Source organism: Sphaerodactylus townsendi, linkage group LG02 (genome assembly GCF_021028975.2).
Source record: "Sphaerodactylus townsendi isolate TG3544 linkage group LG02, MPM_Stown_v2.3, whole genome shotgun sequence".
Lineage (NCBI taxonomy): Eukaryota > Metazoa > Chordata > Lepidosauria > Squamata > Sphaerodactylidae > Sphaerodactylus > Sphaerodactylus townsendi.
In genome coordinates, this window is record NC_059426.1 from 14,804,870 (window position 1) to 14,829,406 (window position 24,537).

At 45.3% G+C, this 24,537-nt stretch overlaps 1 protein-coding gene across 1 annotated transcript in view; it reads left to right on the top strand.

Moving 5' to 3' along the window:
• The first annotated feature begins 251 nt into the window (after positions 1-251).
• The window catches only part of ITGAV (integrin subunit alpha V), a 106,582-nt gene continuing 82,296 nt past the window's right edge, over positions 252-24,537 (top strand). Inside the window, exons 1-2 of the mRNA XM_048485387.1 lie at positions 252-589; positions 20,466-20,593. Coding sequence (XP_048341344.1) covers positions 438-589; positions 20,466-20,593 — 280 coding nt within the window. The 5' untranslated portion in view covers positions 252-437. The remainder of the gene's footprint in view (positions 590-20,465; positions 20,594-24,537) is intronic.

Below are 24,537 nucleotides of genomic sequence, written 5' to 3' on the forward strand. Positions count from 1 at the left end.
AACAAACAAACAAACAAACGGCACCCCTGAGCACCACCTACCCACCCCTCCCAGTTTAGAGCTCAGGCAACCGGTGTCGCTTTGGGGTATGCCAGAGCCGGCACGGGGAGGCCCCGATTCCCATTAAAGCGAAAAGGGGAACTTTTACCGGCCGGTCGAGGCGATCCCTGCTCGGATGGACGCCTCCAGCCCCGGCTCCGCCTCTGGGGGCGGCCGCATGATGCGCCTGGCGGGCGGGCCCGGCAGTGCTTTCTCCGCCCCGGCCCCGTCCCGGAGACGCGGAGAACAAAACAAAGGGGAAGGGCTCGGCCGGCCCAGCTCCGCGCTGCCCAGCCAGGACGTCCCTCGCCGGCCACCAGCCGGGCCCAGACCGCCGGGGGCCGCGCGGAAGGCACCGATCCGGCCAGGGCGCACGGCTTTTACGCACCGGCCCGGCCATGACGCGGCTGCGTTGGCTGCTCTGCGCGGCCCTCTGGCTGGCGCCCGGCAGCGCCTTCAACCTGGACGCCGACAGCCCCGCCGTTTACGCCGGCTCGCCGGGCACCTACTTCGGCTTCGCGGTGGATTTCTTCGCCCCCGACCCGGCCTCGTAAGTAACGAGCGGACGAGCCTCCTGCTCCAAAGCCCGGACCCCCTTGCAAGCTGGCGCCGGTTCCGAAAAGTTGGACCGGGTCCCGGGAAAGTCCTGGAGGGGGGATGAGAAACTGGAAGCGCGCCTGCCCTGATCTCCATTCCGAGCACACCTCTGCCGGGGAAGCCCGAACGTCCTGGAAATGAATGGAGCTTTTACTTCCGAGGAGATGTGGCGGGAATGGAGATCGCCGCTTGGCTCCCCCCGCGCCTGGCTGTGTTGCAACACCCATCTCCTCCTCAATTCCTCAGAAGGGCAGACAAGGGATGTGGATTTGGCAAATCGATCAATCACGTCCTCCGGCCAGCTTGCTTTCCTTCCAGAGCTGGGATTTGAACCCGCCTCTTCCAAGCCGGCCTCTAACCACTAGGCCACGAGGGTGTTGGCATTTGTATCTTACCTTTTCAGAGTTCCCCGGGCTTATCACACAGGCAAAGCATTTATTTGCCAATGCAGTGCAGAACAGTGCCAATTGGCCATGCTGGCAGGGGCTGATGGGAATTGTAGTCCATAACATCTGGAGGGCCTAAGGTTCGCCACTGTTCTAGAACATTAGAAGGAGGAAGAGTTTGGATATATACTCAATCTTTCTCTCCTGTAAAGTGACCAGATTTTCACCTTTTTAAAGCGGGACCGCTACAAGCCGCCATAGGGAGTGCTTCACTGCCTTCTGGGAGGCGCTCCCGGTTTCCGCCCTATCACAGAGGCCGTGGAAAAGGGGAGCGCCCAAACAGGAATCTTGGCAGAAAAGCGGCAGGCTTCCAAAAATGGGGACATTTAAAAAAAAAACCCTGCGGAGACTGGCTGACAGAATTGAAGTTAAAAGCGGGACTGTCCCGGCCAATAAAGCTGGACGTCTAGGTCCACCACCTATCACTGTAAAGAGACACAAGGCACCTTCCAAACTCATTTCTGTTTCTCTCCTCACAACAGACACCTTGTGAGGTAGGTGGGGGTGAAAGAGTTCTGAGAGAACTTTGACTAGCGCAGGGTCACTCAGCCAGCTTCATGTGGAGGAGCAGGGAAAGAAATCCAGTTTTACCTGCTCATGTGGAAGAGTGGGGAATCAAACCCAGCTCACCAGATTAGAGTTCACCATCCTTAACCACTTCACCGTGCTGGTTGAAGGACGGATTCAAACCCCATGCTTGGTTGACATGAAATGGAAGAGGGGAGAAATGCCGGTTGCTTGGATGCATGGGTTGTGGTCTGTTTCAGTCAGTCTGTTTCTGGGCTTCCTAGAGGCAGCTTGAGCCTTAACCTGCATGGTCCAGGCAAAGCTGATCAGAAGCTAAGCAAGGACATCCCTGGATAGTACTTGGATAGGAGACCACCTAGACAGTGATAGCGAACCTTTGGCACTCCAGATGTTATGGGCTACAATTCTCATCCGCCCCTGCCAGCATAGCCAATTGACCATGCTGGCAGGGGCTGATGGGAATTGTAGTCCATAACGTCTGGAGTGCCAAAGGTTTGCCACCACGGACCTAGGAAGCCCAGGGTTGCTATGCAGAAGCGGGCAGTGGCAAATCAACCTCTGTTCGTCTCTTGCCTTAAGAACCCTGCTGGGTTGCCAACAATCAGCTGTGATTTGACCACACTTTGTACAAATACAGACGCAACTAGTCAGCCACCGTGTGAACAGAATGCTGGACTTCATGGGCCCTTGGCAGAGGTGGGGTCCAGCAGGTTTGCACAGGTTCCCAAGAGTAGGTTACTAATTATTTGTGTGTGCCGAGAGGGGGTTACTAAATTGGTGATTTTGCCACGTGATTTTTGCCTTAGTTACGCCCCTCCGCTCAGCAGTAGCGCGCAGAACTTGAAGCAGTCTAGCAGGAGGTGCACCGGCGTGCGTGGCAGCCTGCGCCTGTGTGCATTCGTTTCCCGCCCAAGGACCGGCGCAGCGGCTGCGTCCTTGCCACAGCCCTGCCCAGGAATGCCCCGCCCCGGAATGCCCGGCCACGCCCCCGTCGTGCCCCGCCCAGCCCCATTGGCACTACACCACAGTTTGAATCCCACCACCATGGGAACCTGTTACTAAAATGTTTGGATCCCACCACTGGCCCTTGGTCTGATCCACTCTAAACATTTCTGCTGATTAGAGATCCATGTGGCAGGATAAAGTTATGGTGATTAGATATTAGGTATTTCTGGGTGTGGTTTCGGAATCTGTGATAACACCACCCTGTTGAAGCAAAACATGTTTAGACCTGGTCATTGTCTTGGGAGAGCCAGTGTGGGGAAGTTGTTAAGAGTGGCAGACTATTCTGGAGAACAGGGTTGGATTTCCCCTCCTCCACTTGAGTGGAGGACTCTTATCTGGTGAATTGGATTTGTTTCTCCACTCCTGCATTCCTGCTGGGTGACCTTGAGCTAGTCACAGTTCGTCCAGAACTCCCTTAGCCCCAACTACCTTTCAAGGTGTCTGTTGTGAGGAGAGGAAAGGAGTTTGTCAGCCGCCTTGAGTCTCCTTACAGGAGAGAAAGGTATAAACCTAAATTCTTCTCCTTAAGGGGAAACCTCCTTGGATCTGTACCACCTTTAGGTCCAAGAAAGAAACTTGCCACGCAAATGTAATTAAATACATACTGTAGAGTTGCCATCCAAGGTTTTCCAGGTCAATTTCCTAGGATAAATGAAGGCTGCGTCAAATGTTTGTTCCTTAAAATCCTTTCAATGTTTTTTAAAAGCGGCAATTGTTAGAATTCAACATTTATTTTATGTTGTGAAAGTTGTTATTATGCCCTAGCCTTGCCAAAACTGGGCTCAAGGCAGCTCACGTATATACTTATAAAAATATACAAATTCAATCTCAATATTACACACTTAAATACTAAGAAGAGAAGAAGAAGAAGAGTTTGGATTTATATCCCCCCTTTCTCTCCTGCAGGAGACTCAAAGGGGCTGACAATCTCCTTGCCTCTTCCCCCTCACAACAAACACCCTGTGAGGTAGGTGGGGCTGAGAGAGCTCCGAGAAGCTGTGACTAGCCCAAGGTCACCCAGCTGGCGTGTGTGGGAGTGCACAGGCTAATCTGAATTCCCCAAATTAGCCTCCACAGCTCAGGCGGCAGAGCTGGGAATCAAACCCGGTTCCTCCAGATTAGATACACGAGCTCTTAACATCCTACGCCACTGCTGCTCCGAAAAACATTAAAAGTGTGGTATCAGTCAACAATATGAATCTTGAGGATCGCGATAACCATTCATTTCAGGTGCAGTTTCTTGGCCCCAGTAACCTAAAAATTTAAACAGTTGCGGGAGGGAGAAGAGGGGCAGATCGGGAAGCCAGCAGGATGGAAAAAGACTGTAGCTGCCTCAACCAAAGGCCCAACAGAACATCTTTGTCTTGCAGGCCCTGAGGAACTGACTAAGATCCCCCAGGGCCCTGGTTGTGTCAGCTGATAGTGAGTTCCACCAGTCTGGGGCTGAAAGAGTTCTGACTCTGGTTGGGGCCAGCCAGATATCTTTAGGGCCAGGAACTACCAGAAGATTAGTACCAAAGGAGTGGCAATACAGGGGTTATTTATTTATTATGAAAAGTATGAAAAATTAAGCAGAAGACAACTTAGCATGATTTTGACAGCACTGCTGTTGTGAACAGCCTCACTCAATGTATTGTCGAAGGCTTTCACAGCCGGATTCAGTTGGTTCTGGTGGGTTTTCTGGGTTGTGTGGCCGTGGTCTGGTGGGTTTTGTTCCTAGCGTTTTGCCTGCATCTGTGGCTGGCATCTTTAGAGGTGTATCACAGAGAAAAGTCTGTTTCACACTGTATCTAAATGAGAAGAGAAAGTTTAGTGTGGTATATTGTCCATGTCCTTTGCATACCAAGTTCCACCCAAACACTTAATGATTGGTTCCCCATCTTGGGACATGGACAATATACCACACTAAACTTTCCCTTCTCACTTAGACACAGTGAGAAACAGACTTTTCTCTGTGATACGCCTCTGAAGATGCCAGCCACAGATGCAGGCGAAATGCTAGGAACAAAATCCACCAGACCACGGCCACGCAGCCCGGAAAACCCACCAGAACCAGCCTCACGCAGTTTAAAAACAAGCCTCGTCTCTGATTCCAGTTGGGGTCATGAACAGTCGCATCCTTGTTGTGTGGTAATCGAGGGTCTACTCCCCTGCAAATACAGACATCATGGCCCTTTGTCCACTTACAGTTTTTGGTGTGGCTGTGTGCTTCACGGTGGGGTCTCTGCCGTGTTTCCTCATGGGGAAATGCCCCACTTCCCCTGATCCTAGCTGCCATTTTGCCTACTCCCTGTTTCTCCTGCTTCCAGGTTCAAGTGGTTGTTTGCCACCTGTTTCAGTTTTAAAAAATATAAACAAACAAGGCATTTTGTCAATCTATGACTCCTGGGCTAGATTGAAAGTGTCTGTCTAAAACAAAACAGTGATCTGTTGATCCCCCCCGCCCCCCCAATGCTGGCACAACTGCTTCAGCATAGGTGGAGAGCAGCAGAAATGCCTAACGGAGTGAAACGCACACTGGTGTGCTTCGCTTTCTCTACCCAGGCAGGAGAAGAAATAGTGCTTTGGCCACTCTTGGAAACAGTGGGGCTTCTCTGATCTTCCACACAGTAAGTTCTGAAAAAGGGGAAACGTGCACAATTGAGAATCTGACCCGAGGATAATGTATGCTTGACCCGAAGAGACCAAACTTGTGCAAAAGGCCCATGTCTGATCATCATTGCTATCCGCCGAAGGAAAATTTGATTCTTGAAAGCTTATATCTAGGAGAGTGTTGGTGAACCTATGGGACGGGTGCCAGAGGTGGCACTCAGAGCCCTCTCTGTGGGCACTCATGCACAGAGTTCATCATGTGGGAGTGGGATGGAAAATCACCTCCCCCCCCCCACACACATGTAGGCTGGCCTGGACATGATCCTTTACCTGGGAGTAAGCTCGGTTGCTGGCAATTGGGCTTGCTTCTGAGTAAACCCTCCTAGGATTGTGATTCACCCATTTGAAGTGTTGCACAGTTGCTTCACCAAGCTTACTCCTGAGTAACGTGTGCCTTGGAGGAACCGTTTTTTCTAAACTAAAACTTCAGTATTCAGGTTAAATTGCCGTGTTGGCACTTTGCAATAAATAAGTGGGTTTGGGATTGCAATTTGAACACTCGGTCTCGAAAAGGTTTGCCATCACTGATCTAGGAAATCTTTTTGGACTCTTAAGGTGTAATGGGACTCGAATCTAGCTCTTCTACTGGAGATCAACACAACTACCCTCTGAAACTAGCTATCACTGCTATATTCTGTTCCACAGAAAGTTGATAGGTCAGTTGAGGTGCATCAGCTGAGAAAATTCTTCCGCATCAGAATATAGTCCTGAATGAATATGAGAATTATCATTCATTTTTACTGGCTGTCAAAACTATTATTTTGTGCATTACTGAACATGGTACTTTTGATACAAGAGCATTTATGCCAAAATGTATTTTTACTTTAAGACTTTCAAATGGATTGGGGGGGGGGGGGGGCAGGGCTAGGAAGGCACTAGGACCCAGGCAGAACATTCTACAACAAAGAAGGTCCGGCATGCTTTGTGAAGGAGTATACAACTCTACTATCATCTTTCTATGGAACAGAAATAGTTGCTCCTAATGTTATATGCTGCCATGAACGCTCTGTAGCTGTAGCTCTAAAAGGCTTTCCCAAACTTCTTTCTCTGTTGTTCTCTGATGAGATGTTGCTCTGTACTAGGTAGCTGCTAACTTACCGGATTGTCGCTGGAGTTGAAGCTAAGAAGCTGTGGCTGATTAATCAGATGGGTTTAACCAATCAATCAAATTCATCTGAATTTCCCACAGATGAGAACAATGGCATGTTTTTGGGACCTCTTTTATACCAAGAATCGCTTTTTTTTGGGGGGGGGGGGAGCCCTGTTCTATCACTTTGTTGGAAGTTCTTCCGTGTTTGAATGTGTGCTGCGCTAATTGGGAATAGCCCTGTTTTAAAAGTTAAAGAAGCGATTGTCCTTTTTGGTTAAACATAAATGGAGAGGGGGAATACCATTGTCTTGCAATTGATTATAATTATCTCCAAAGATACCTCACCAGCTGTGTGAAATGACAGTGCGTCTTAGGGGCAGAGAGCAAACGGAACAGTGGTTCGGTTAAAATGCGTTTGAGCCCTGCTAATGGCTGGGCTGTGATGCATACGTCGTTTCTCCCGTCCTTTCTTGCGCAGAGCATGATAAAGCAATCCTGGTTAAAAACTAACTCTGGCGACCAGTGATGTATGAATGCAAGCATGCATGATAACTGGAATTAATCCTCCGGCCCCCCTGACTCAACAACGGGAATTCTAAACCAGTTTAATCCAGGCTGAGAATTCCATTTATTGGGGGACAATTCTAGAACTATTTTTTTTTTGGTATGGCAAAGATTAGACACAATCATAAGGTTATGCCACCCAGCTGGGGATTGACTCTTTGAATGCTAAGAGGAGATTCTCCAATGGAAAGTCACTGCAGGGATTTTCATGAGTTTTGCCTTCAGATTTCTGTTTGTTATGTGCTTGTGCTACAGGAAGAAGAGTTGATTTTTGTACCCTGCTTTTCTCTATCTTAAGGGGTCTCAAAGTGGCTTACAAAGTGGCTGACAAGATACCTTGTGAGGTAGATGGGGCTGAGAGAGTTCTGAGAGAACTGTGACTCGCCCAAGGTCACCCAGCAGGCTGTATGTGGAGGAGTGGGGAATCAAACCCGGTTCTCCAAATCACAGTCCGTCACTCTTAACCACATGATAGCTCTCATGGCTCCTCAGCATGGAGCACTCCGTGTGATGTGGGATGCTATGTGAGATTTGGGATGCTAAAGTGTAGGGCAGCATTTAACACATGCAAGGTATAGAATGCTATGAGGTTAATGCTGATTCCAGTCAGAAGTTCCTCATGTAAAAGAAATAATCAACTATATTAATGGATTACTGAGGTACAAGTGGACCCATTCATGTCAATTGTCTTGGAATTGGTTTTTTCATTTGCTGGAGAAAATATAGAACTTGGACACTGTGTTTATTATAAGAGTTGCAATACTATCTTTAGAATGTTGGGGTAGGGTTCTGTATAATTTCCAAAGAAGTCTGCAGAAATTGTTGATGAAAGAGTACAGTTCTTCCATCTATTTTCCCCAATGTTCTGTTTAAATCCCGGCAGAGCAATCATGCATGTTCCTAAAATAATGTTTATCTACAGAGGATGGTCCAAAACTCTGCACAGCTAGTTTCAACTCTTTGTTGGGTTTTAGGCTTCTCAAACAGCGACCTTGAGCACGACAGATGGCTTTTTAAACTGAGGGGAATTCCAAAAGATCACAGATTTCACTTGACTGGCCTGTACAAGCCTACAAGTCACGAGGCCAATCTCAGCCCACCAGCCAGTCTCTGTTTGGGTCGTTGTCGACTTTCCTCAGGCTGTGCTTCCAAGTGAACAAAGTGGCTGTTTTGGGTGCCAATCAACAGAGAGTGGCAGTGAGGGAGAAGTAATGGGCGTGGTGTGTGCCAGTCATCACATCCAAGAAGCTGTGTTATCACAGCCTGGATTCGGCTAGAGCACCATAGGAGCTGTGGATATTTGTGGCACCGGGAATTGACTTCCTCTATTGTGGTACCAACACTAGTGCCTCCAGGTGGTACCAAAATACATAAAGGTGTATCAACACCTGAAAGTCTTTAACTCATATAGTCACTTAACTAATTCTTACCCTTTCTATATTTTTACAGATAACTCAAGATAATCCAGGTAAAAAGACTGTATTTGATATTTCTCAATAAATAAAACAAACAAGATGTTCTCTGATTTGGTCTCATTAACAAAACTAGTATCATGTGCAGTAGAAGCCTCTTACAAATTTGAGTTTCTGCTGTAAACATGCCCGACAAAATACGTATATTTTTAGTATAACGTGTTTTATTAATGGTTTTTATATAAAATGGATCTCATTATTGTAGGCAAAATATCCAGTTTATTTCTGGGGAAGCCATTGAAGGTATGGCATATCTATGCCCTTGTTGAAAACTGATTAGAATAAGTAATTTGAGAAATTAGTTTACATACCATTGAGTTTTATGTAAGGAGTCTGGTTTTGAAGCATATTTTCATTACGTACTTTCAGGAACTGGAGTTGAAGAAGGTCATCCAAAATAATAATCTATTTGAAGGTTCTGCCATCCTAATTTGTGTTGTGTATATATTGATAAAATATATGTATTTTGTTTATCTTCTTTATTTTGTTTATTGAGAAATATCAATTTCGTCTTCTTAGCTGGATTATCGATTACATTATCTGTAGAAATAGAGAAAGAGCTGTGTAAGTGACCATATGAGTTAAAGACTTACAGGTGTTAGTACACCTTTACGTGTTTTGATGCAGCAGTGGCATTTATTTAACCTTTCAGTTGCAACTACCCGATTTTTGATGCCTGAACCTCTAGGTGGTGCCTGGAGAGCTCCAGGATTTACCACTGATATCCAGCTCACAGAAATCTTGGACCCTTTCCCCACTTACTTTAAGCCCCGTGCTACTCTCCTCAAATAGTGCGGGGTCCCGGGGCACTCCCCACTACAGGGGCGGCGACACTGCCGCTCTCGCGCCCCCTCAGCACGCGACATCCCTGGCGCTCCTAAAAACGGCACCTTTTGATGACCCCGCGCAGAGTGCGGGGTCGTGGGGACACCCGAGCGCACACCAGAGATGCCGCGTGCTGGGAGCAGCACGCAGCAAAGGGCCCGCAAAGGTAAGTGGGGAAAGGGCCTTGGAGAAAACCTTGGAGAAAATGGCTGCTTTGGAGGGTGAACTCTGTGGCATTATACTCGCCTGAAGTTCTCCCCTCCCCAAGACCTGCCTTCCATGCTTGCCCCATGTCATCACTGCCTGGATCCAATGTTGGACAGAAGGAAGGTTCTGGAAGGAAAAAGTATGTGTTGAGCTGAGGGGTTCCTCACACATGGATCACACTTCAGGGCAAAAGTGTCTCTCAGGATCCTGGAATATGTATTTCAGAAAATACTTCAAAACGTAGTTGAATCTCTCACCTAATGAAGGAAAGACCCCTCAGGGGAAGAAAGGGCAAGAATGACTGGAGTCAATCTCATCCGTATCAGGGACTGTCAAGGACTATGTCAGAATCGTCTACAAATTGAATTTCACTCAGCTCGGTATGAGTAAATGACATAGCACCGCATAGCTGTGGCTACACCAGCCTCAGGACTGAATCGTTGTCCAGTCTCCCCTATTATATAGTACCGTTTTGCTCATTACCTTGCTAGTTAAATCCCTCAAGGTTTTGTGTTAATGGCAGACTTTGCCTTCAAATCAAATCTTTATTATGGTGATAGATCAGCATAAGATAAAATGACATAAAAGGATAGTTGACATAAAGGATAAAGCATATTAAAACAATCAACATAAATACTAAAAGGGATTTTTAAAATTATATAGGAATAAAAAGGCACTAAAATGGTTAAATTGAAAACTATAGCTATCACTAAGCTTACTTTGTTGCACAGACTATCATGGCGCCTCGTCTTGTAACTGATCGTGCTGAATGTGGCTTATAAGCACTGGGTTGCCAACAGCCTGGAGATAAAGTGTTCTGTCCCGTTAATATTGCCTTAATGCTATATTATTGCCCAGATGATTTTTAAAATCTCTATGGTAGGAGGGGCTTCAGCTGCCCATTTAAGCACATCAATCCTCTGTTAAAGCAACAGGACACATTTTATCCAGCTTGTTAGTAATTTTTGGTGTTAAGTACGTGGCAGAGTCCCACAGAACACATACAGCTGCTTGATACTGAATCATGAAGGTAAATATTGTCTACACACCTACTGGCAGCAGCTCTCCAGGGTCCTAGTAGAGGGTTTTTTATATCACCCACTACTGATCCTTTAAACTGGAGATGGTAGGGATTGAACCGGGGACCTTTTGAATGCCAAGCAGATGCTCTACCATCGAGCCTTGGCCCCTCCCCAAACTTTGCTCATGAAGTTACAAATTGTGCAGGATTGTTTCACCTATGATCACCACATCCCTTTTTTGCTGTCTGCCAGATGTACCTAGTTCTCATCTACTATTCTTCTTCACGGACTTACAGAACTGTGTGTATCATTCCACTGGGACTTCAGGAGTCTTGCTTCCATTTCCCGCCAATTCTTCTTCTGACTCACTTGTCATATTTTCCACTGTTGTCCGCTTCGTTTTTATAGATTGTTGTTAGCAAACTCCCTTTTAAATTGTGTCGCATTTCCGATTAACCAGGCTGTCGGCGAGGTCAAATCGATTCTCTTTGAGCTATTGACTCCTCTTTTATTTTTAGTCCATGACTCATTTCATATAGTTTTTCTGTTGATCCTTCTGTATTGAGTCTGAAGTCAAGAAACAAAGCGTGTGACTATAAACACAACCGTTTGTTCTGCAAGTTCTGATGAAGTAATTGGGAGCCATTTCTGAAGCAATATATTTGGGACCACAGTTCCTGTTGCCATAAGTAGAGAAAGACAGCTCGCTGTCTGAAGATGAGATCCCAAACAGTTTTCTCCCCAAACAGCTAAATTATATGAGAAATGGATTAATTGTTTGTTTGTGGGAAGGAGTTTAGCATGTTGGATTAATTGCACAATAGTCTATTGAAAAGCCCACTAAGGTAGGGTATACAATAAGTAAGATAATTAATGCTATTATCTTCTTGTGAAGTTCTTGTTTGTTTTAGTAATGCTTGTGTAATTGAATTTCCTGTCGTGTGTGCCTCCAGGTCGCCGTAAGTCAACAGCGACTTCATGGCAGAAATAAATAAAGATGAGTAGGTTTGATTCTCTGAATTCTGGGGGGAGTAACTGCATATGTGCTAGAAATATGCAAATATTAGGTGTTTTTTTTTTGCAATGACCATGTTTGCATCATAAGATACACCTTTTGAGGTCTAAGAAGACAATGGGAGTTACTCATATAATCATATTTCTGTCCCTGCTAGAGTGAGGCTCAGGGCAGGTCAAAGTTCAGGAACAACAACATAGTTCAATTTCAGCAGACGCACAACCATAACACTCTTAATCAGTCTACATTTGATTATAATTCAGAATTCCAAAATCATACGTAATGATGGTGCAGCTCGTACACAGTCTTCTCTTCCCTTCGTTCAGTGGAATATAAACATGGAATAAAGAGTAAAGAACTGCCGATATCAACGATGGTCAGGGGTGATCTAAGAGTGAAAATGGTAATGAAATGAAAATAGAGATGGGAGAGGACCAGTGCTCGGGGCCAGTGGTGAGATGGTAGCCATCGCTGCCCTCAACCACCAGCCTGGTGATACATCTTTGGTCCCTCAGAGCCAGATCTCTTCAGACAGAAAGTTCCACCAGGTGGGGGTCACAGCTGAAAAGGCCCTGATGCTGTTTGAGAACAGCTGGATAGACTATAGGCCAGGGATTGCCAGAAGATTGCTTGTTGAAGATCATAATGTTCTGTGGGGGACGTACAGGAGAGACAGTTCTGAAGGTTTGAAGGCCCCGGATCATTTAGGGGCTTTAAAAATAAGCACCATCTCCTTGAAATTGACCCACAAACCAGCATGAAGCCAGTGCAGCTGGTGAAACACTGTATGTGTGCCCTTCATGGAGTTCCTGTAAGGAGCTTGCCTCATTTTGGACCAGTTGTAGTTTCTGGAGCTGCCTCAAGGGCAGCCCTGTGTAGAGCACATTACAGTAGCCTTGCCTGGACATGATTGTTTTGTGGGCCACTATGGCTAGGTCAGAGCAGGACAGGTAAGGCACTGGTGAAGGCTGAAAAAAGCTGTCCCAGCCACATTTGTAATTTACCTCTTTAACATGAGAGAGGCATCCAAGATTACCCCCCATCTCCTGATACATGAAGAGGGCACTGCTTGGGTTCCATCAAGATCTGGAACAGGTTTCCAACCCCGCCACAGAACCTCTGTGATGGATTTAATTTCAGTCAGCTCTGCTTCAATCATTTCACCGCAGCCACCAGGCACTTGGCCAGGGTATCAGGGATAAATCCTGTCCTCCCATCAGAAGATAAAGCTATATATCCTCCCCCTTCCCACACACCCCAGGAGGTGCTGATTGGAGAGCTTTTCTCACAGTTATATCCTCTGTCCCTGACCTTGGAGGAATTAGGACAGAAATGAGCAAATCTAATTGGCACACTGACTTGGACTTGTAATAAATGATTCACATATATGTTTGTGCAAAGTTATTATTTCAATTATTTTTCATGTAAATGATAACTCTACTAATACTAACCCTATTCTAATATATTAATGAAAATCATAAAGGGCAATACATATATATAAATATAAAGTGCCAGTGTCAATGAAACAATATCAGTATATCATTTTCATCATATCACTTGTTAAGTGTATATTCCAAAGTCCATATGAGACTTCAAATTGATGAGTTCAAAGAAATATTTACATTTCCATTTTTTTATGATTCTCAAATGGAACCTCACGAGATTCTCATCACGTTACTAGTCAAGTGTATATCCAAAAGTCCATATGAGACTTCAAATTGTTTACTTGTAAGAAAATTACGATTCCATTTTCATGTGATTCCCAAATGGAACTTCACAATAGAGCTGATACATCCCGTACTTTGAGTCCATACATAGATGGTACATTGGAGCTGAGAATCTTGTATAGAATCGCACCACGCGTCTGAATGTGTTTTTGAAGGTATCTTCCTCAGTATACCGATTCTCAATAGCTTGATTTCATTCTGGGGTTAACTTTCTTATATAGGGTTGTCCTTCCCCTAGAGAGGAATTAGATCAGCCATTGCAAGGTTGTGCCTCAAAAATCCAGCGTCAGTGAGGAAGCAGGTCAAAAGAAGATCGCAACTGAAGAGCGTAACTCTGTTTAGGATTGCACTGTGAGCGAAAGAAAGTGGAATTGGGAAGGAGCGCTCGTGCAGATGACAGATTCCAGCCGTCTTTTTGTGTGTGTGTGGTTCTTCTCAGATTGTGGGGTTTTTTTTAAAGCTATGCTTGTGGATCTTCCGTGGCCCTCTGAGAGTGACAGATTCCTTTTTGGGATATGTTGGCCTGCAGCCGATTTTGTGGTTTACCAGTACGGCAATTCATATCTGTAGGATCGACGTGGAACACTCCTGGCCTAAACATTTGTGTTGGCCAGCATTCCTGTCCTTGGCAAACAGCTATGCTATGAGACACCAGGTTGGTATAGCGGCTCGTATGCCATGTGTTTTGCATTTAGTTGCTGGCTTGGAAGGTATTCGAATCAAGATATAGCTGCGATGTGTGTGTGTGAGTATTGGACTGTTCCTTTTCCTTGCTATTAAAACTTTCATATAACTCCTGTTAGAACTAGGCTAGCCTCATCTCTTCAGATCTTGGAGGCTAAGCTGTGTCAGTCCTGGTGAGAACTTGGATGGAAGACCACCAAGGAAGTCCCGAGTGGCTACAGCTGCGACTTGACAGCCCTTTCCACAACTAGGACCAAGAATGTCAAATCAAAACCATTTCAGTGAGGCCAACGATGGCCCTTTCTGCTCAAATTCCCTGAAATGTTTCTAAAACGTTTCCAATCCCCCCCTCCCATCCTTTACAACATAGGTGTCAAACTGGCGGCCCTCCAGATGTTATGGACTACAGTTCCCATCATCCCCTGCAGCATCATGCTGGCAGGGGATGATGGGAGCTGTAGTCCATAACATCTGGAGGGCCATGAGTTTGAGACCTGTGCTTTACAACATAGGTGTCAAACTCGCAGCCCTCCAGATGTTATGGACTACAGTTCCCATCATCCCCTGCCAGCATGGTGCTGGCAGGGGATGATGGGAGCTGTAGTCCACAACATCTGGAGGAATAGATGGCTGCAAGTTTACAATGCTATCATGTCTTCACCGCCTTTTCGCCTTCAGAAAGCGCATTCCTGGCCACCATTATGTGATTTCTCTCTCTCTTTTTGAGTTCTCTTTGGAATCGATGCTTCAATGCTTTATAGCCTCGTGGCACATTCTCTACTCCTCATATGCTTAATGCTTCAAAGATTGACACACACACACACACACACACACACACACACACACACGCACGCAAATAAAAGAACAAACAGAAAAAATGCTGCAAATGAACAGGTGAGGTGGAACAGAGTGAGCTCAGAAAATGATACCGGGGGGAAGTTCAGGGAAGCATAGGATCTGAAGATGTTTTCAAAACCTTTCAGCCAAAGAAGGGGATTCATTTAAAAAGTTTTGCGGCTGGAAAGAAAGCATTTGGAGGCAAAAACAATGCAGAACTCTGTGGAGAAAATGGAGAGCCAGCATGGTGTAGCGGTTAAGAGCAGGTGCACTCTAAATCCAGAGAACCGGGTTTGATTCCCCGCTCTGCCACTTCAGCTGTGGAGGCTTATCTGGTGAAATAGATTAGCTTGTGCACTCCAGCGCATGCCAACTGGGTGACCTTGGGCTTGTCACAGTTCTTTGGAGCTCTCTCAGTCCAACCACCTCACAGAGTGTTTGTTGTAGGGGAGTGGAAGGGAAAGGAGATTGTAAGTCCCTTTGAGTCTCCTTACAGGAGAGAAATGGGGAGATATAAATCCAACTCTTCTTCTCCTTCTCCTTCTCCTTCTCCTTCTCCTCCTCCTCCTCCTCCTCCTCCTCCTCCTCCTCCTCCCTCTCCCCCCCCCCCCCCCCCCCCCTCCCTTCTTCTTCTTCTTCTTCTTCTTCTTCTTCTTCTTCTTCTTCTTCTTCTTCTTCTTCTTCTTCTTCTTCTTCTGCTGTGCCTTAAAAGGTTTTAAAAGATTTGTGCGGAAAGGGCCAATAGGGAGTGTCCTTTTTGGTGTGGTTGATGGGAACTATGGACTGTGTTAGCTACTCTGAGGAAAGAGTTTGCCCCTTAGTAAGGATTGCCAGATATGATTTTTTCTATTTTGGAGGAAACTTGTTGTTTTTCCATGTACTTGTGAGGTGAGGTGTTGAAGGATGGAATTGTTGTATATTATGCTCCATGAAATGGAATGTAAAGAATAATTTCCACAAGGTTAGGAAACTACTAATCCTCACATTCTGCTTTTTCAAAAGTCTTGAACACTAAAGATTCTGCTGGTTAGTCAAGGCCGGCTGAGTTTCCAGAAGACACTGCTGCCAGATGGAGTTCATCTTTTTTTGTGTCTCTCCATCGTGGTGTAGTGGTTAAGAGCAGGTGCACTCTAATCTGGGGAACTGGGTTTGATTCCCCAGTCTGTCACGTGAGCTGTGGAGGCTTATCTGGTGAACTAGATTAGCTTGTGCACTCCAACACAGGCCAGCTGGGTGTCCATGGGCTAGTCACAGTTCTTCGGAGCTCTCTTAACCCCTCCTACCTCACACGGTGTTTGTTGTGAGGGGGGGAGGGAAAGGAGATTGTAAGCCCCTTTGAGTCACCTTACAGGAGAGAAAGGGGGGATATAAATCCAAACTCCTCCTCCTCCTCCTCCCCTTTCTTCTCTCTTCTCTCTCCTCTCTTCTTTGGTATTGCAACCCAGCTCTGTAGCCTGCCTGCTGTTGAAGGAATCGTGTTCAGTGAGTTTTGCTGGTTTAGCTAAATTAGATTCCTGGCAAGTGATATAGACATTCTGGGGAACGGCAGCCAAACCTCAGTAGCCCAGCGCCTATTCTGCAGTGCTTGCTGGTTAACTGTGCAGATGCATGGGCTTCTGTCGCTCTTATGAGACTAGAAAGGGCCCAGAAACAGCTGTACCACAGTAGCCATGTGCCAGCCAATTCCGCGCCACAAAAAGAAACGTTTTTAAAGACTGAAATATAAAACGTTTCCTGTTGGAATTCTGCACAGCTACTGTTTTGAAAATGTATTTTTTTTTATTTTCTTTCCCTTACACTGTTTTATTTCTAAAATACGTTCTAGCGTTTCTTTCCCCCTGAAGCGTTTTCCAACCGTTCCCTGCTCGCCCGTGTGGAAAGCGGGAAACGTTTCATTTTAGTGTGATTCTGTGGCTGCTCTGCTATGTGTGTGCGCTGACCAATGGAATCGAAGCAGATGAGTAGCAATACCTACACCCAATCATAGTGCAGGCAACATTAAGATCCAATCAGAGAGCCGGAAAATCAGCACCCCTTTGAAAAACCTTTTTGGCTTTGAATTCACACATGTGTATTAAAAAGGGATGGGGGAGGAGTGTTTTCTATGCAGAGGAACCAAAATGTTTTACATAAGTTGAAACATTGTCTGAATATTTTGGTTTGGCACAATGCAGAACAAAAACACGAAAACGATTCTTTTCAAAAGGTTTGCTAAACGTTTTGCAAACATTTTAATGCCTTTTTGCGAAATGGACCTCTGTAACCTTCCGGAAACTTGATATCCCTGCCTTTCCTTCGTCTTGCAAACATCAAAACCAGGAATACTGTTTAGCCTCTAATTGTCTGGTGGATTGGGAGGGAAGATGTCATAGTGCAGCCCGATTTTGTCAGATCTCAAAGCTAAGCAAGGTTGGTACTTGTGTGGGAGACCACTGAGGAAGGCTTTGGGTCACCATAAGTCAATTGCAACTTGGTGGCATTTACCTACATGTCGGGTATCAGGTCTTAAGAGAGAGCCAACGTTGTGTAGTGGTTAAGAGCAGGTGCACACTAATCTGGAGAACCTGGCTTGATTCTCCACTCTGCCACTTGAGCTGTGGAGGTTTATCTGGTGAACTAGATTAGCTTGAGCACTCCAACACATGCCAGCTGGGTGACCTTGAGCTAGTCACAGTTCTTTGGAGCTCTCTCAGCCCCACCTACCTCATACGGTGTTTGTTGTGAGGGGGGAAGGGAAAGGCATCTCCAAACAGGGGAGAAAGGGGGGATATAAATCCAACTCTTCTTCTTCTGAACTGTACAAAAAATGTTGGTTCCATGAATCCCATAAGAACATAAGAACATAAGAACTAGCCTGCTGGATCAGACCAGAGTCCATCTAGTCCAGCATTCTGCTCCTCGCAGTGGCCCACCAGGTGCCTTTGGGAGCTCACCTGCAGGACGTGAAAGCAAGGGTCTTCTGCTGCTGCTGCTCCCGAGCACCTGGTCTGTTAAGGCATTTGCAATCTGAGATCAAGGAGGATCAAGATTGGTAGCCATAGATTGACTTCTCCTCCATAAATCTGTCCAAGCCCTTTTTAAAGCTATCCAGGTTAGTGGCCATCACCACCTCCTGTGGCAGCATATTCCAAACACCAATCACACGTGTGAAGAAGTGTTTCCTTTTATTAGTCCTAATTCTTCCCCCCAGCATTTTCAATGAATGCCCCCTGGTTCTAGTATTGTGAGAAAGAGAGAAAAATGTCTCTCTGTCAACATTTTCTACCCCATGCATAATTTTATAGACTTCAATCATATCCCCCCTCAGACGTCTCCTCTCCAAACTAAAGAGTCCCAACGCTGCAGCCTCTCCTCATAAGGAAGGTGCTCCAATCCTTCAATCATCCTCATTGCCCTTCTCTGCACTTTTTCTATCTCTTGATATCCTTTTTGAGATGTGGCGACCAGAACTGAACACAGTACTCCAAGTGCGGTCGCACCACGGCTTTATATAAGGGCATGACAATCTTTGCAGTTTTATTCTCAATTCCTTTCCTAATTATCCCCAGCATAGAGTTTGCCTTTTTCACCGCTGCCATGCATTGAGTTGACATTCCCATGGAACTATCAACTAAGACGCCCAAATCCCTTTCCTGGTCTGTGACTGATAGCACTGACCCCTGTAGCGTGTATGTGAAGTTTGGATTTTTTTGCCCCTACGTGCATCACTTTACATTTCGCTACATTGAACTGCATTTGCCATTTCTTAGCCCACTCACCTAATTTATCAAGGTCCGCTTGGAGCTCTTCGCAATCCTTTGTGGTTCTTACCACCCTACATAATTTGGTATCATCTGCAAACTTGGCCACCACACTACCCACCCCTACTTCCAGGTCATTTATGAATAAGTTAAAGAGCACTGGTCCCAAAAGCGGATCCTTGGGGACACCATTTCTACATCTCTCCATTGTGAGAACTTCCCATTTATACCCACCCTTTGTTTCCTGTTCCTCAACCAGTTTTTAATCCATAGGAGGACTTCCCCTCTTATTCCTTCCTTGCTGAGTTTTCTCAACAGTCTCTGGTGAGGAACTTTGTCAAAAGCCTTTTGGAAATCCAAGTAGACAATGTCCACTGGTTCCCCTTATCCACATGTCTGTTTACACTCTCAAAGAACTCTAGTAAGTTTGTAAGACAGGACTTGCCTCTACAAAAGCCATGCTGACTCTTCCTCAGCAGGTCTTGCTTTTCTACAAGTTTAATAATTTTATCTTTAATGATAGATTCTACTAATTTACCAGGAACAGATGTCAAACTGACTGGCCTGTAATTTCCTCGTCCCCCCCTAGACCCTTTCTTAAAGATTGGTGTGACATTGGCCATCTTCCAGTCTTCAGGGATGGAGCCTGATTTCAGGGATAAGTTGCATATTAATGTGAGAACATCAGCAATTTCATGCTTGAGCTCTTTAAGAACTCTTGGATGAATGCAATCTGGGCCAGGGATTTGGTAGCATTTAGTTTATCAATGGCTGCCAGAACTTCTTCCTTGTCTACCACTAACTTCGCTAGTTCCTCAGTTCACCTCCTAAGAAGCTTGGTTCAGGTGCAGGAATTTTCCTCACACCTCCTCTTTGGGTGAAGACAGATGCAAAGAATTCATTCAGCTTCTCTGCAATCTCCTGTCACCTTTTAGCACACCCTTTTGTTCCTTCATCGTCTAACGGACTCTACAGCTTCCCTAGCTGGCTTCCTGCTTTTGATGTAACTTGAAGAACTGTTTGTTGCTAGTCTTGATGTTCGCAGCCATGCTCCTCATAATCCTTTTGCCTCCCTTACAGCTAACTTGCTTCTCTTTTGCCACCATTTGTGTTCTCTCTGGTATTCTTCATCAGTTAAGTTGGACTTCCATTTTCTAAAAGACATCTTTTTTTTCCTAATAATTACCTCAACCTCCCTTGTTAGCAACCATGGTGGCTTTCTTTTGGACTGGGCTGCTGCCTTTCCTAACCTGTGGAACACATTCCAGCTGAGCTTTTAAGACTGTGTTTTTAAATAACCTCCAAGCACCTTGGACATTTTGACTCTCTCTTGATTTTCCCCTTTCAGCTTCCCAAGACTATCCCCTCATCTTTGAGAATTTCCCTTTCTGAAGGCAAATGTAACTACATTAGTAGTTACCACTTGTTCGTATGCAGAGATACTGAATCTGACAGCATTGTGGTCGCTGTTCCCTATCGGCTCAACAACACTGACTTCCCGCACCAGGTCCTGGGTCCCACATAGAATTAGATCTAGGATCACATCTACCCTGGTTGGTTCTACAACCATCTGCTCTAAGCCACAGTCATTTAGCATATCCAGGAATGTTCTCTCCTTAATATGACCTGAACATGCATTTTTCCAGTTTATGTGGGGATAGTTAAAATCGCCCATTACCACGACATTTTTGCTTTTGTTGGCCTCTCTAATTTCTTTTTCCATCTCAGAATCCTCTTGTGCACTTTGGTCAGGGGGACGATAATATATTCCTAATGTTAAACTTTGCTTCACCCCTGGTATTGATATCCACAGTGCTTCTGTAGAGGAATCAGCTCCCCCTGCATCTCCAAGAAATCAGCCTTTACATTATACTAGTGCTCTTTCTGTTCCTTGATTCTCCTGTGCCTTATATTGATTCATACTCAGTTTTGTAGATTGTATACTTGATCAGTTGTCATCCATGAAACAGTGAGCAGTCTTGAACGGTCTCTCTTTGTTCAATTGTTTCTTGCAGGACATTTCTTCTAGTGGGTGCGCCAAAGGCAAATACCAGCCAGCCGGGAATTGTAGAAGGAGGTCAAGTCCTCAAGTGCAGCTGGAATTCCAACAGAAATTGCCTTCCAATCATCTTTGACTCTACAGGTAATTGTTAGAATATTCGGCATCTCTTTTATAAGTTATTGCAGGAGCAAGATAGTCGCCCCATTTGGTTTGCTTATGTTAATGCAAGGCAGGTGAGCAGTTAATTGGTTGATTGGGGGTCACCTTCATTGTCGGCATATTATGGTGTGTAGCTTGTTATGCTTCTGCAAGAAGCAGCAGTGGCGTAACAGGTTAAGAGCTCATGTATCTAATCTGGAGGAACCGGGTTTGATTCCCAGCTCTGCCGCCTGAGCTGTGGAGGCTTATCTGGGGAATTCAGATTAGCCTGTACACTCCCACACACGCCAGCTGGGTGACCTTGGGCTAGCCACAGCTTCTCGGAGCTCTCTCAGCCCCACCTATCTCACAGGGTGTTTGTTAGGATATAAATCCAAACTCCTCCTCCTCCTCCTCCTCCTCCTCTTCTTCTTCTTCTCTTCTTTTTCTTTTCTTTTTCTTTTCTTCTTCTTTTCTTCTTTTTCTTTTTCTTCTTTTTCTTCTTTTTCTTCTTTTTCTTCTTCTTCCTCCTCCTCCTCCTCCTCCTCCTCCTCCTCCTCCTCCTTTTTCTTTTTACTCTCCTCCTTGTCCTTACGCTGTATTGTTGAATGCTGTTGTGTTTTCCTTGTTTGATTATTGTGAAAGCTAGCCTGTTTGCTGGTGCTTTTTGGCACATGGCTATTTTGTCTCCCTCTTTTGTCAAATATGTTTTTGTCGCCCTTTCCGCGCAAAATCTTTTTATATTCCGAATTTTATTAGTGGATAATTCCTTTGTATAACTCTGCTGCGTTTCACTCTGCTGGGAACTGGATAGTTTCAGTTATTCTGTCAGTAGAGACTAATACAGTCACAGCGTTTGGCTGTTACCTTACTCGGCCAAAAACCAAGCACAGAGAACTTCCTCGGATTCTTACCTTCCAGCATTGGCATTCGGGGGCTTGCTGTCTCTGTGTTTCGAGGTTGCCTGCATAGCAGTGGTATAATGGTTGACATTTGGCTCATGTCATGACTTCATCTTTTGATCCAGGGCTTTGTTTCCTGCTGCCCCTGGCAGAAGCCTCTAATCCCATCAGATAAGACGGAGAAATCACAAGAGCTGTGTAAGACAGGGAGCCAGCCCTGTAAAAAGTGATTAGATAAAGTCTAGGAATGGCTCATGCTTAACTCTTCTTAGATGCTTCTGAACTTGCGGCATATATGGGTGATGATCATCTGAGGTTTTCCTTCTTAAACCTTCACGTACCTGCATCTGGGAATCCTGGTTGGCCAGAGTAGCCTAGTGTGTTTACCTGGAGATTGAAGATAATGTGTGTAATTCATACTTTATGTTTACTATGTGTAGTGTAGTGGTTAAGAGTGGTGGACTCTAATCTGGAGAACAGGATTTGATTGAAGTCTATAAAATTATGCATGGGGTAGAAAATGTTGACAATACTAGAACCAGGGGGCATACATTGAAAATGCTGGGGGGAAGAATTAGGACTAATAAAAGGAAACACTTCTTCACACAACGTGTGATTGGTGTTTGGAATATGCTGCCACAAGAGGTGGTGATGGCCACTAACCTGGATAGCTTTAAAAGGGGCTTGGACAGATTTATGGAGGCGATGTCGATCTATCGCTACCAATCTTGATCCTCTTTGATCTGAGATTGCAAATGCCTTAACAGTCCAGGTGCTCAGGAGCAACATCCGCAGAAGGCCATTGCGTTCACATCCTGCACGTGAGCTCCCAAAGGCACCTGGTGGGCCACTGCGAGTAGCAGAGAGCTGGACTAGATGGACTCTGGTCTGATCCAGCTGGCTTGTTCTTATGTTGTTATGTTCTTATTCCCCACTCCTCCACGTGGGCGGCAGACTCTTATCTGGTGAACTGGATTTGTTTCTCTGCTACTACACATGAAGCCTTCTGGATGACCTTGGGCCAGTCACAGAACTCTCAACCCCACCTACCTCACAAGGTGTCTGTTGTGGGGAGAGGAAGGGAAAGGAGCTTGTAAGCTGCTTTGAGACTCCTTACAGGAGAGAAAGGTGGGGTATAAATCCAAACTCTTCTTCTAACAGGCAGTCACTATGGCAGTAGGGTAGCCTTGTCAGTCTCTCACAATAAGCAGAAGTTTTGAGACTTCTTAAATATGAATGCAATACATATAAATGATTTTTTTTTCACATAAGCTTGTGTCAAGTCAAGTCAAGTAGTATTTATTGTTTGAGTCATTGGGTATAACATCCAAAAATACATACAGTGGAACCTTGGTTTTCATTGCCTTCGGTGTTCATCGGTTTCGGTTTTCATCGATTTTTTCACTGTAAATAATATCTAAATTACAAGCTGCACAAAATAATCCAAATAGTTGACAGAATTTGGATTGAGTGGCCAAGATTCAAAGAGCTTCTGCACTTCAAATGTTTCCATGTGTTCGAAGGAATTTGTCTGATGTTGCATGCAGTTGTGACCCCTTGAACTACAGGGTCTTCCTGCGACCCTTACAGGAGCACTTTGCTTTCTTGGGCGGGGGGCGGGGGGGCGGAAAATCCTCAATGTGTATATGGAAGACGTTTCAAAAAATTTTTGGAGCCTGGCCTTCATTCAGGATCCTATAATCCACTCTGGTTTGACATCGTTATCATCTAACTTATTTTAAAAGCAGCCGATTTATCCCTGTTTTATTGTCGTCACTTAGCCAAATCCAAATCCAAATCCAAATCCAAATCCAAAACCTTTATTAGGCATAAAACCGGAGTGTGTCATGAATTCCAAATACAGTAAAAAGATCATTATTACACAACTTGCAGTACACAGAGTAAAAATGTAGCAACAGCTTCAGAGATTTCAGCATTAGAGTTATTTAGAAGCTTAGCCATTTTTACCTTATCAGAGAGAAGCATAAATCCTGTTGGTAGTACAGTTCTCAAATCAGTTCTGAAGTTGTTATATTTTGAACAGTGAAGCAGAATATGAGAAAGTGAATCAGTTGTATCAGGACAGAATCGACAGCAACGCTCATTTTGTGGGATATTAGAGAAGCGGTAATCTTGAGATGTACTCGATCGGAAAAAGAGTTACACCTTGCTCTAGTCAATGACCCATCTGCAATTATAATTAACAAGATGTTCCAGGTATATAGCAGGGCTAGATTGCTGAGGGATAATCCCAAAGAATATTGGAGAGCAAGAGCTTTGCGCTTTGCTCAGGAGAATCGTCACTTAGCTTGGGCTTAGGGCAAGTCAAATGACCCTGAAATATCATACTGTGTGACAATTGCACAAGCATTGTTTTCCACTGTGCGCCTACTGAGAAGCCATGGATAGTCATCACAGATGGTCCATGGAATGGACTTTGGAATAGACATTTCTCGTCTTGTGATGTGATCCTTGTATTCAGTATTAACATTGTGACACTGAGGACTAGAACACTGCCAGTTTGAGTTTCGGTCCAAAGACTCTGATTCTGTAAGATTCTAGTTCTGTGTTGCTGGTTGCCATTAGGAATTTTAGTAACAGGTTCCCATGGTGGTGGGATTCAAATTGCAGGCGGTTTCAGGCTGGGCAAGGTTGCATGATGTGGGCGCGGCCAGGCATTCCGGGTGGGGTATTCCTCTGGCATGTGCAGCGACGCCAAGCGCGCTGGTCCCTTGGAAACGAATGCACGCAGGCGCAGGCTGCCACGCACGCCGGTGCACTTCCTGCTGGACTGCTAAAAGTTCTGTGCGCTACTGCTGAGAAGAGGGGCGTAACTAAGGCACAAATCACGTGGCAAAATCACCAATTAGTAACCCCCTCTCGGCACACACAAATAATTAGTAACCTACTCTCGGGAACCTGTAAGAACCTGCTGGATCCCACACTGAATGCGGCTATATGGTGGACCAAGTTCCTTTTTCATTGGACCTGTGGTTTACCAGCTAGCTCACATACCGTACCCTAAATGGAGTAACATAAATATTT